The sequence below is a fragment of the Neophocaena asiaeorientalis genome, unplaced genomic scaffold (assembly GCF_003031525.2).
Source record: "Neophocaena asiaeorientalis asiaeorientalis breed wild unplaced genomic scaffold, Neophocaena_asiaeorientalis_V1.1 scaffold184, whole genome shotgun sequence".
Lineage (NCBI taxonomy): Eukaryota > Metazoa > Chordata > Mammalia > Artiodactyla > Phocoenidae > Neophocaena > Neophocaena asiaeorientalis.
The window spans coordinates 515,714-528,919 of NW_020185325.1; the positions used below are offsets into that span (position 1 = coordinate 515,714).

A 13,206-nucleotide genomic window follows, 5' to 3' on the forward strand; every position below is an offset into this window, starting at 1 on the left:
CCTTCCGACACTGAACCAGGAAAAAATGGAAAATATAAACAGACCAATCACAAGCACTGAAATTGAGACTGTGATTAAAAATCTTCCAACAAACAAAAGCCCAGGACCAGATGGCTTCACAGGCAAATTCTATCAAACATTTGGAGAAGAGCTAACACCTATCCTTCTCACACTCTTCCAAAATATACCAGAGGGAGGAACACTACCCAACTCATTCTATGAGGCCACCATCACCCTGATACCAAAACCAGACAAAGATGTCACAAAGAAAACTATAGGCCAATATCACTGATGAACATAGATGCAAAAATCCTCAACAAAATAGAAGGAAACAGAATCCAACAGCACATTAAAAGGATCATACACCATGATCAAGTGGTTTATCCCAGGAATGCAAGATTCTTCAATATACGCAAATCAATCAATGTGATACACCATATTAACAAACTGAAGTAGAAAAACCATACAATCATCTCAATAGATTCAGAAAAAGCTTCTGACAAAATTGAACACCCATTTATGATAAAAACGCTCCAGAAAGTAGGCATAGAGGGAACTTCTCTCAACATAATAAGGGCCATATATGAAAAACCCACAGCCAACATCGTTCTCAATGGTGGAAAAATGAAACCATTTCCACTAAGATCAGGAACAAGACAAGGTTGTCCACTCTCACCACTATTATTCAACATAGTTTTGGAAGTTTTAGCCACAGCAATCAGAGAAGAAAAAGAAATGAATCCAAATTGGAAAAGAAGTACAGATGACATGATACTATACATAGAGATGACATGATACTATACATAGAGAATCCTAAAGATGCCACCAGAAAACTACTAGAGCTAATCAATGAATTTGGTAAAGTAGCAGGATACAAAATTAATGCACAGAAATCTCTTGCATTTCTATACACTAATGATGAAAAATCTGAAAGAGAAATTAAGGGAACACTCCCATTTACCACTGCAACAAAAAGAATAAAATACCCAGGAATAAATCTACCTAAGGAGACAAAAGACCTGTATACAGAAAACTATAAGACTCTGAAAAAAGAAATTAAAGATGATACAGATACATATACCACGTTCTCGGATTGGAAGAATCAACACTGTGAAAATAACTATACTACCCAAAGCAATCTACAGATTCAGTGCAATCCCTATCAAACTACCAATGGCATTCTTCACAGAACTAGAACAAAAAGTTTCACAATTTGTATGGAAACACAAAAGACCCCGAAGAGCCAAAGAAACCTTGAGAAAGGAAAATGGAGCTGGAGGAATCAGGCTCCCTGACTTCAGACTATATTACAAAGCTACAGTAATCAAGACAGTATGGTACTGGCACAGAAACAGAAATATAGATCAATGGAACAGGATAGAAAGCCCAGATATAAACCCATGCACATATGGTCACCTTATTTTTGATAAAGGAGGCAAGAATACACAATGGAGAAAAGACAGCCTCTTCCATAAGTGGTGCTGGGAAAAATGGACAGCTGTAGGTAAAAGAATGAAATTAGAACACTCCCTAACACCATACACAAAAATAAACTCAAAATGGATTAAAGACCTAAATGTAAGGCCAGACACTATAAAACTCTTAGAGGAAAACATAGGCAGAACCCTCTATGACATAAATTATAGCAAGATCCTTTTTGACCCACCTCCTAGAGAAAAGGAAATAAAAACAAACAAATGGGACCTAATGAAACTTAAAAGCTTTTGCACATCAAAGGAAAACAGAAACAAGACGAAAAGACAACCCTTAGAGTGGAAGAAAATACAAATGAAGCAACTGACAAAGGATTAATCTCCAAAATTTACAAGCAGCTCATGCAGCTCAATATCAAAAAACAAACAACCCAATCCAAAAATGGGCAGACCTAAACAGACATTCCTCCAAAAAAGATATACAGATCGCCAACACATGAAAGGATGCTCAACATCACTAATCATTAGAGAAATGAAAATCAAAACTGCAATGAGGAATCATCTCGCACCAGTCAGAATGGCCATCATCAAAAAATCTACAAACAATAAATGTTGGAGAGGGTGTGGAGAAAAGGGAACCCTCTTGCACTGTTGGTGGGAATGTAAATTGAGACAGCCACTATGGAGAACAGTAGGAGGTTCCTTAAAAAACCAATAGAACTACCATACAACCCAGCAATCCCACTACTGGGCATATACCCTGAGAAAACCATAATTCAGAGTCATGTACAATGTTCATTACTGCTATATTTACAATAGCCAGGACATGGAAGCAACCTAAGTGTCCATCAACAGATGAATGGATAAAGAAGATGTGGCACGTATATACAATGGAATATTACTCAGCCATAAAAAGAAACAAAACTTAGTTATTTGTAGTGAGGTGGATGGACCTAGTGAAGTCAAGTCAGAAAGAGAAAAACAAATACCGTATGCTAACACATATATATGGAATCTAAAAAAAAAAAAAAATTGGTTATGAAGAACCTAGGGGGAGGACAGTAATAACATGCAGACGTAGAGAATGGACTTGATGACACGAAGAGGGGGAAGGGTAAGCTGGGACAAAGTGAAAGTGGCATGGACATATATACACTACCAAATGTAAAACAACTAGTGCGAAGCAGCTGTGTAGCACAGGGAGATGAGCTCAGTGTTTTGTGACCACCTAGAAGGGTGGGATAGGGAGGATGGGAGGGAGACGCAAGAGGGAGGGGATATGGGGATATATGTATATGTATAGCTGATTCACTTTGTTATAAAGCAGAAACTAACACACCATTGTAAAGCAATTATGCTCCAATAATGTTTAAAAAGAAAAGCATATGCAAACTGACAATGTATTTAGCTCCTGCTCTAATGAAAGAGATATTTCTCATCTCTCCAAATCCTGTGGAATTGATTAGAGAATGGTACTATGTGTGTACGTCTATATTTGATATCTTTGGTTGAAATTTTCAGTGGAGATAGCCTGTTAAAGATAGAACATGTCTACGAAAACCAACTTGCTCACTAGTAATTTGGTACACTCCCCTGGTATTATTCAAGTTGTGTGTGTGAATAAAAGCTTCCCCCTATTAAAAAACAGAAAAAAGTACCAAATTAACATGTACGTCTTAGTAATATGTCAAATATATTTCAATTAAAAAAACAAAAAACAGCCTGTCCCCACCCTCGTGGAAAGACAATCACACAATTGCGACAAGTATAAGCACAGAGAGTACAAGTATAAGCACAAGTATGAAGTGTGAATTTGGGATCAGAGAGGTCTGAGGTGGGAGGAGCAGCAGGTGACCTGCCAGGCGCTGGCTGGGGAATGCAGGTTTGAGCAAGTGAGAGGTCGTGCTGCTGAGCAGGCAGAGAAAAGACAACACACAGGGTCTCCTATGCCAGGTATGGATACTGGTCTTGATCTTAATGGGAGATAGTAAGCCAAAAATTTCCATTTTCCAAAGATCTTAAACATAACTCAGAGAACAAATTAACTCATACCTACTAATGCTGCCAAAAGCAGTTCTTCAGATCACAGATTTCATAAGGCTAATAAACTTTTTTAGATATAATTTTACCATTTTTTCCCATCAAAATCGTCAAGCAATTTGTGGACAGAGGACCCCTATGTACCCAACCAACACCCACTTCAATTATCAAAAGACAACCGACCCATCTGGACCATTTCTACCTAGTCACTTCCACTACTTTGTGTGCCTCAAAATAAATCTCAAGGTCAAAATCTTTATTACTGACAAGCTCAAGACAAGAGTACTTAGATCAATCTTTCCATAACTGGTCTCCCTTACGCCTTAATTTGCCTGGGATACACTTCCATTAACTCCTGTCTACTAAACTGTGTAGTGCCTAAGTTTTGCTATCATAAACACAAAATTACCAGATGGATCCTGGTGACCTTTAGATAAATGAAAATCACGAGAGCAGGGAGTAACCTGACCATAGTATCTATCATATTGGGTCCCTAAGGAGATGGATCCAGGAATGTACATTTCTCAGGGATCCCAAGATGATTCCCACTAGAAGCTCAGAGTTTTTTAGGCCCTTACACAGGAACACTGTATATTTATTTCAGACTTAAGCAATATTGTTTATTCCACGGAGAAGGGAAAATATTTGTTATCAATTCCATTTACTCTAGAAAATCCTGAATTAACTGTTTTCTCAATCTCCTAAAATTGGTAAAGCATACAATGCATCTCTGTGGTGAGAAAAGACACAAAACATATTTTTGGCATATGGAAATTTATTACTATCCTGCTTTCATCATCAAAACTTATGATCTTGGTCTTTCCTTCTTGCCTTTATATAAGGCCAAAAGAGAGACATTGGCTACTTTGACAACCTTAAAGCGGACTCCAGGAATGTCACCAACAGCATGACCTTTGCGACCAAATCCAGCAACCAGAACTTCATCATTTTCCTGGAATAAAATCAACAGTTTACTTCTGGTGTAAGTGGCAATCACCAAAAATACCCATTTATCCTATAAACAACTGAGGGAAACAGTTGCTACCCCAAAAACAGAAGCTAACAGACTAAAACACTTACCTCAATAAAATTCAAACAACCATCATTGGGTACAAAGGCAGTGATTTTTTTGCCATTCTTGATTAGTTGAACCCTGACACACTTCCTGATGGCAGAATTCGGCTGTTTGGCTTCAACCCCTCTGAAACATAAACAGCATGTAACACAGTAAGTTGGCTTTCTGAAAAGGGACACATTTTAGTTCATTAAGCGTAAAACTTATTAGAAATTGTAGTATTCCTACCTTTTCAACATAATCCTAAATTGCTAAACTTAAATGAAGTTCTTCTTTAGTCTTAGTTTCATTAGACAAATAGGGGAAACTTCTGGCCTCTTTATAGTTGTAAAACACAAACCAAGAAATAGAGCTAAAAATCCTGGATTCAAATCAGTACCACTAAATTTGATGGGATCATTTAGTAAAGTCAAAAAACAGTTGAGTGCTTGCAAATTCATGTGGCTCAATCTTAGCTGTAGAACAAAACTTCTCCATATTAGTTTTCTCACCGGGAAAGATGTAATTGTAAAGATGAAATAGTTGATGGGTGCGAATTACTTAGAACAGTTTCCACATGTATTAAGCTCTCATAATGTCCCTTGTTTCATTATCGCTACTTTCTCCCCTCCGATGCCACCCCAATTCCTTCCAAACTAATGTTGAAAGTTTAAAAACCTCTGGAGGTTATTTAACTTCCCAAAAGACACAGACACACAAAGACCTAGAATTTACATCAAGCCGCCTTTAAGCGCATCTATCCCGAGTTACCATACTAAAACCATGAAGGAAACAGCGACGGACTTTCACTTACACTTTTTCAAGCACAATTCCCTTGGCATGCGAGGCACCTCCAAAAGGGTTGGCCTTCAGGGCTGTGCCCAAATGGGCTTTCTTGTACTGCTTATCATGCCACTTCTGGTCTCGTCGGTGGCTACGGAGCTTCCTGGCAGTACGAAGACCGCGACACTTGCCTAAAATTGAAAATCACCTTAGATCCCCAGTAAAAACACCCAAATCTTATTTTACATTATCTCAGGTACTAGCCTCCTCTAGACTACAGGCTGGTAGGCTCTGACATCACACCCTGGCCCTAGTCCGAACCGCAAAGTTTCCCTTGAACCATCTAAGACGTGGACACAAGCGCTCCAACAGGTGTGCTCTCCCCAACGAATGAAGCCCCGCGCCAAAGCTCGGGGGGAAGCGGCGCCCTCCCCAACATCCCCGCATCCCTCTCGAACTCCGGCTCCGCGGCCTCCGAGCAACCCTGGCCCCTTCCCGCCCGGCCATGTGCCTGCGGCAGCGGCGCTCCCCCGGCGCTCCCCATCTGCTCCCCACCGTGGCTCCCCCTCACCGTTCTGCTTCTATCTGCCCGCCCGTCCCCGAAACCCCAGTTTGCACGCGAAGCCCCCTCACCCCGGCCCGGGACACCTCACCCATGCTGCCGGCGCCACGGGCCTAAGCGAAAGAGAGAAGCAGCGCAGGAAGGAGCCACAAGCCATCGCGAGCAAGCCCCGCCCAGATGAGGACCCTTGCGGCTGTCTGCGCAGCGCCTGGTCCGGCTGGCGCCTCTCGGTAGAAAACGAGAAGTCTGCGCCACTTTCCAGAATCTGCGTCCTGTTTAATTTGTGCCCAATTCAGAGATATCTAATTTGCACTGGGGTTTATTTCTTTTTATGTGAATGTCTTGGACAGAAGGAACAGGGACTACCAATCCCAGAAGCCTTTGCACGAGCCCCGCTCATGACGCAGGCGCCCTGGGCAAACCCACAGGGCGGGCTTTGTGGCGCTGGGTCGGAGGACGGAGAGGTCAGGCGTGTGGTTCTATGTGCTGTCGAGTGGAGGCCTTTTGCGTACAGTTTGGAAAATTAGACCTCGGAGCCTTAACTCCTACTCACAAGAAGCACAGTAAATTGAAAAACGTTTAGTGAAGCAAGGTGACGTAGTATTTAAAAACCCATGCTTTAGTGAGAGACCCGGCCTTAAACCTCAAAGCTGCCGTCTTATTTGTGGAATCTTCGGTGATTCATTTAATTGAGTCTTTAAACTTCAGTTTCTCCTGGAGAATGAAGTAGATATGAAAGTTTTCTGGGATGTTGGTTCATTCCACAACTAGTTTTTAAAATGTATTCTCTGTTCCCGGCACTGTTCTAGGCACTTGAGGATACAACAGTTAACAAGAGAGTGCAGGTTTCTGCTGTTATAAAGTCTATATTCTAGGTATGAGTAGACAAAATATAAGTGTATTTAAAATAAAAAGATAGTTTTATATATGGATAAGGTGCTGTAGAGAAAATGCAATTGGTTAGGTGATAGTGACTTGGGGATGTAGGTGGCTACCTTGGGTAGGGTGGTGTTAGAAGGTATCCCTGTGGCGATTACATTTGAGCTGAGATCCTCAAGAGAGGGAGCCATTCAGACAAGTGTATGGGTAAAGCCTTCCAAGAAGAGGGATTCTCCATAAGTAGCATGGGCTGGCGCTTCTCAAGAACTGAGGGATCAGGGAGGGGGGAGCTGAGTGCTTAGAGTAGTGTGGTGATAGGTGAGGTTTGAGAGGTGCACAGGGTCATATGGAGCCTGTAGACCATGGTCAAGACTTGGTTTACTCTTCCTGTGATTGAATGCCTTTGGAAAGTTTTCAGCAGGGGAGTAACAAGATAGGGTTTATATTTTTATAGTTTCACTCTGGCTGTTGTGAGGAGAAAAAAACTGTAAGAGATGAATCTGTGAAGCCAGTTGGGAGGGTGTTAACGCTACTTCAGTTGGGAGATGATACCCTTCTCAGTCCAAGGTGGTAAAAGTGGTTGGATTAGATTTACAGTTTGATGGTAGAGCCAACAGGATTTGCTCAGGACTGTAGGATGTGAGAGGGAAGTTAATTATAATTTGCAACCTGAGCAACTGAATGACTTGTGTTATTTACAGAGTGGGAAATACTGGGAGAGGAGCAGATTTAGAAAGGGATATTAAGGGTGCCGTTAAGGATGTGTTAATTTTGAGAAGCTTGTTAGACTTCCAGGTAGGGATGTGAGGTGGGCAGTTGGATATACGGGTATGGTGTTCAGGAGGGTCATCAGTGAATAGATAGCATTGAAAGCCATGGCTCTGAGTGAGATTGTTTAGGGGATGACTGTAGGTGGAACAGAGAGAGGTTGGAGGCCTGAGCCTTAGGCGCACGGAAACTTAGTGGTATGAAGAGAAGCAGATGAAGCGAAATAGACTGAGAAGGAGTGGCCAATGCCGTACTCTAATCAAAGCCAAGTGAAGAAGGTGGAAGTGAGCAAGTGTGAAGGAAGGGTAAGATGAGGACTGAGAATTGTATTTGGATTTGGCAATGTGGAGGTTGTTGGTGCCTTTGTCAAGAGGGGATCCCGTGGAGTGGTGAAGATGTAAGCTTGATTGGGTTGGAGTCAGAATATGGGAGAGAAGGAACTATAGACAGCAATTATGGACAGTTTTTGCAAGGAGTTTTTCTATAATGTGCAGAGAAAGGGGGCCATATCTGGAGAGGATTGTGGAGCCAGGATGGATTTAAGAGGGCACATTTTATGACATTTTTGTATACTGATGGGATTATTCCAGTAGAGAAGTAAAAAATAGATAATTCATAGAGAAAAGGGATGACTGCATGAGCAAGTCCTTGAGTAGACTAGAGGGGTGCCTAAGTGGAGGAATTTCTTTTTTTGGCTGCGCATGCGGCCTGTGTGATCTTAGTTACAGTCCAGGGATCGAACCTGCACCCCCTGCAGTGGAAGCGCAGAGTCTTAACCACTGGACCACCAGGGAAGTCCCTAAGTGGAGGAGTTGACCTGAGGAATAATAACAATTTATCTACAGTAATAGAGAAGGCAGAGTATAGGGGTACAACTGCAAGTAAATTGGAAGATCTGTTGATAAGAAGACGTGGAACTTCTCTTTTGACTACTCTTATCTCAATGAAATTAGCAGGGTCATCAGTGAAGAGAAGGAGTAGGGAAAAGAGGTTTGAGTAAAGGGGGTAAGATGTGAAATCACGTAGGATAACAATGCTAGCATTAAATAGTATTTACTGTGTGCCACATATTTTATGTGCCTTACATATATTAACTCATTTAATTCTCATAATTCTGAAAGGTAAATACTTTTATTACCTCTTTTACTGAGGGATAGTGTCTTAATCCAGTCACACTACTGTAACAGAACACCATAGACTGGATGGCTTATAAACAGCAGAAATTTATTTCTGACAGCTCTGGAGACTGGAAAGTACAAGACAAAGGTGCTGGAAGATTTGGTGTATGGTGGGAGCCCGCTTCCCGGTTCATAGACTCTTTTGCAATAACCTCAAGTGGCAGAAGGTCCAAGGCAGCTCTGGGGTCGCTTTTATTTATATTCTGTTTTTTTGTTGTTGTGTGTTTTTTTTCCAGTTTTATTGAGATATATTTGACATTTTGGACCCTCCTTATAGGAGTACTAATCCCATTCATGAGGGCTCCACCCTCATAACCTAATTTACTCCCAAAGGCCCCCCACCTACTAATGCTATCACATTGGGGATTAGGTCTCAACATGAATTTTGCTTTCTAATTTAGAAGTGTGGGAGGATAGATTGACAAGAGAATGTAGGATTGTTGAACAATTTTGAGGACCCATTTGAAACCGTAGTTACAAAGTTACATCAGCATGGTTTTGTGTATTGTTCAGATTCATTCAGTGTAGTGACTGAGTAGGTAGAGAGTTAGCTTTTAACACGACTGGGAGTGGGATCTAGTTAGGTGAATGTGATGGAGGAAGGGCAAGGGAGTTGAGAGTATAAGGAATCTCTCTTTCCATGAGATTGAAGCTGGAGGAATAAAGAGCCAGAGATAGGCAAAACAGTTCTGAAGGCCTGGCCCTACCGGATATGAGCAATTTCTATGAGACTAAGTAAGATAGTGCAGCATTAGTACAGAAGTAGATAAATTGACTAATGAATAGAATAGAGAGCTCAGCAAAAGACTCCTATAGAATTAGTATAGAATATTATTAAATGACAGAATTAGATGTCAGATCAATGTGTAAAGGAAGGATTGTCAAACAGATGGAACTACACAAAAAGTGGTTACCCAAAGTAAATTGAATCACCATCTCAGGCTAAAAACAAAAATCAACTCCAGGCAGGTTGAGGGCCTGTATGTCAGCAATATAATTTTAAAATTCTTCATAGAAAACAAAGGTGAATATCTCCATGAACTTAGGAAAGGAAAATATTTCTAAAGAAGAAGAAAAGAATGATACATTTGACCATATTAAGAACCTTTGTTCAACAAAAAACACCTGAAAGAAAGCAAAAAAACAAGTTACAAACTGAGTTGATATTCACAGGAAGTGTTCATATAAAGTTGGGATGGTTTGTTGCTTGAAAGTTTAGTAAAACATCCTGTAAAATCATCTGGGCTGGGTGTTTTCTGTGTGGGAAGGTAATAAACCTCAGCTTAACTATCTTTAATTAAATCTCTCATTTAAACTAAATCTCTTAATTTACAGAACTATTTGAGAACTGTGATTTCTTCTTGAGTCAGACCTGGTAAGTCATTTTTTTTAAGTTTGTTTCATCTAAGTTTTCAAAATTGTTTCATAAAGCTGTTATGACATTCTCTTATGCATGAATATATGTATTTTTGTATATATGTATATATGTGTTTTATATATATTTGTTTTTGGAAGGTTTTTAACAGTGAATATATAGTACTATATATAGTATATAATACTATACAGGTTATCTCTTTCATTTTGAGTGAACTTTGGTAATGTGTGCCTTTCAAGGAATTTGTCCATTTCATCTAAGTTGTCAAATTTATGGACATAAAGTTGTTTGTACTGTTCCTTTATAATCTTTTAAATATCTGTAGATTTATAGTGATGTCTCATCTTCCATTCCTGATATTGGTAAGTTGTATCTTCTTCCTCTTTTTTTCTTGGTCAGTTAGAAGTTTTGTAATCTTATTGATGTACTCCAAGAACCAACTTTTACTTTCACTGATTTTCTCTATTGTTTTTCTGTTTTCATTTTTATTGATTTCTGGTCTTTTTTATTATTTACTTTCTTCTGCTTGTTTTAGACTTAAATGGAAGCTTATGTCATTGATTTGCAGTCTTTGTTCTTTTTTAATATATGTAGTATGACTAGCCTTCTAAGTACTGCTTGAGCTGCATGCTGTGAGTTTTGATAGGTTATATTTTAGTTTTAATTCATTTCAAAACATTTGCTAATTTCTCTTTTGATTTTCTTTTTGACCTATGGATTATTTAGAATTGTGTTATTTAATTTCCAAATATTTGGAGATTTTCTAAATATCTGTGTTATTTATTTCTAATTTAATTCCATTATGGTCTAAGAACATCCTTTTTTGATTGCAATATTTTTAAAATGTGTTGAGGTTTGCTTTATGGACCAGAATATAGTCACTCTTGGTGCATTCTCTATGTACACTTGAAAAGAAAGTATATTTTGCTGAGGAAGAATGTCCTATAAATGTTAATTAGCCCAAGGTGGTTGATAGTGCTGTTCAGGTCTTCTGTATCCTGTATTCGGGATGATAGTGACATTATGTGGAGAGAGTGGGGATCAGAGTTGGATGTTGGGTTATGTTTACTTTAGGTAGTGGGTTTAATTATTATATTATTATATAAACCAACAAGTAAATAAAGCATGAACCAATGGTCAGAATGCGTTATGAACCAAGGATTTTGATTACTATAGCTATGAAAATTTTTTTAAAAGGATTTAATTTTTGTTTTTGGAGCTTTGAATTTTTTACTTCGTGATAAAGAACTTATTATGTAATTTGGAGCCTGAAAGGAGACAGAATTTCCTTTGACCTTGGACCCTGAATTTTCTAAAAGGGTACCCAAACAAGAATCAGCTTGAGGAATTAGAGGAAAAGATAGCTGCCATGGCTAAAGTGTAGTGAGCCAGCTGGAAAACAGAGGAAGGTGAAGTCTGAGAGGTGGGCAGGATCAGCTCACGTCCAACCTGTAGGCCAGGATAAGGAGTTTGGGTTTTATTCTGAGTGTGATGAGAAGCCACTGGAGGCTTCAGGTGAAAGAATGACAAGATCTGATCTGCATCTTAAAAATATCACTGTGCCTGCCATGGTAGGCCACCACAGAGGGACAAGAGAGGACTCGGGCTATCCAAGGAGGGGACTGTTGCAATAGAATAGGTGAGAGATCATAAATAAGTAGCATTGGAGGTGGAGAGATGTCATAAGGGTCAGGATATAATTTGGAGTTAGATCATGTTGGAAAGAGCAAAATCATTGACATCATCATCATCACTATCACCACCACCACCATCATGAACATCTAACAGATACTGAGTACTGTTTAGTGTCAGGCTTAGGATTTCACATGCATAATTTCTTTTATCTTTAAAATAACTCCTATGTGGTAAGTGCTGTTATTAGACCCATTTTACCATTTAAGTTGAGACTTAAAGAAGTTAGCTTTCTTAACCAGAACACATTTGTTGGTTTCCAGATTGGTTATAAGACACAATTTTGATTTTTAAAGAGTTTAGAAAAATTTTTGATAAATGTAAAGTAAATGTGTTGCAAAATTGATGGGAAATAATTTTCTAGCCAGCAAAACACCAGGAAATCTAAGGGGTATAGTTGTTAAGATTAAAGTATTCTTAATATAAATTGCAACCCCATATCCATGGGTTACTAGAGATATGTGAAAACCGACAGACACTTTGTCACAAAAGATCCTGTTTGGTAGTTCTTAAAATGTTGGGGGAATGGGGGCAGGAAGGAGAACAAGTTTTTCCTAGTATTTCCTCCAAGTAGAAGGTGTTCAATTAGTTTAACTCCTTATTTCTCTGCTAGTCTACTCGTTCCATGCCAGGTGAGATGAGGTGACATCTCTCTTCATGTGGTAAATTTAGAAAAAATAGTTTAGGCATGTTCAGTTCTTCCTTTTTTCCTTTTTGGGACCCGGCCTGCCATGGAGCACACATTTCCTCCTGTTTCTTCTGGGGCAGGCCTCTCTTCCCTATTGAGAGCCTAGTGCTGCTGTGATAGGCTGCCATGTCTGTCTTCTGCGGGGAGGGGTTCAGTTACAATCCATTTTGCTCCTGCGCTAAGCTTTGTCCTCCAACCTGGCCTTTCATAGTAATAAAGATGGTATTTGGGCCTCTGCTTGTCTTACTCCTTGTTTTATATCTCAGTTTAGCACTCAGGTGGGGCAGAAGAGTATTATTATTTGACTTCTCTCAGAGCCCGCCAACTAAGAAGAAAGGTTGATCTTCATAAATTAGATCAGTTGATGAGGAGACTTAGGTCAAGGGTGATGCTGTTTCTTTGTTCTGTATGGGCAAGAAGTTAGCTTTGGGGAAGAATGGCTAAGAGTTTTAACAATGTTGACAATTGATTCTGGAGCATTTGGAATGGTTAGAAGTTACTCCTAGTGTTTTAGCTATAAAAATGGAGGCATTAGTTGCTGTGGAAGTGTGACAAGATAAAATAACAGCTTAATGGGGCTTCCCTGGTGGCGCAGTAGTTGAGAGTCCGCCTGCCGATGCAGGGGACATGGGATCGTGCCCATGCGGCGGAGCCGCTAGGCCCGTGAGCCATGGCCGCTGAGCCTGCGCATCCGGAGCCTGTGCTCCGCAACGGGAGAGGCCGCAACAGTGAGAGGCCCGCGTACCGCAAAAAA

At 39.9% G+C, this 13,206-nt stretch overlaps 2 protein-coding genes across 2 annotated transcripts in view; one reads left to right on the forward strand and one right to left on the reverse strand.

Annotated features, from left to right (window-relative positions):
• Positions 1-4,230: 4,230 nt before the first annotated feature.
• On the reverse strand, positions 4,231-6,043 carry RPS23 (ribosomal protein S23). The gene is made up of 4 exons (XM_024734349.1): positions 5,964-6,043; positions 5,342-5,501; positions 4,554-4,674; positions 4,231-4,425 (listed from the first exon to the last, which is right to left on the reverse strand). The coding sequence occupies exons 1-4, from the start codon at positions 5,965-5,967 to the stop codon at positions 4,279-4,281; spliced, it is 432 nt and encodes a 143-aa protein (XP_024590117.1). The 5' UTR covers positions 5,968-6,043; the 3' UTR covers positions 4,231-4,278.
• A 1,721-nt stretch (positions 6,044-7,764) lies between these two features.
• The window catches only part of LOC112392589 (V-type proton ATPase subunit S1-like protein), a 39,118-nt gene continuing 33,676 nt past the window's right edge, over positions 7,765-13,206 (forward strand). The window contains 1 exon segment of the mRNA XM_024734372.1: positions 7,765-7,824. Within this exon segment, the coding sequence (XP_024590140.1) occupies positions 7,765-7,824 (60 nt within the window).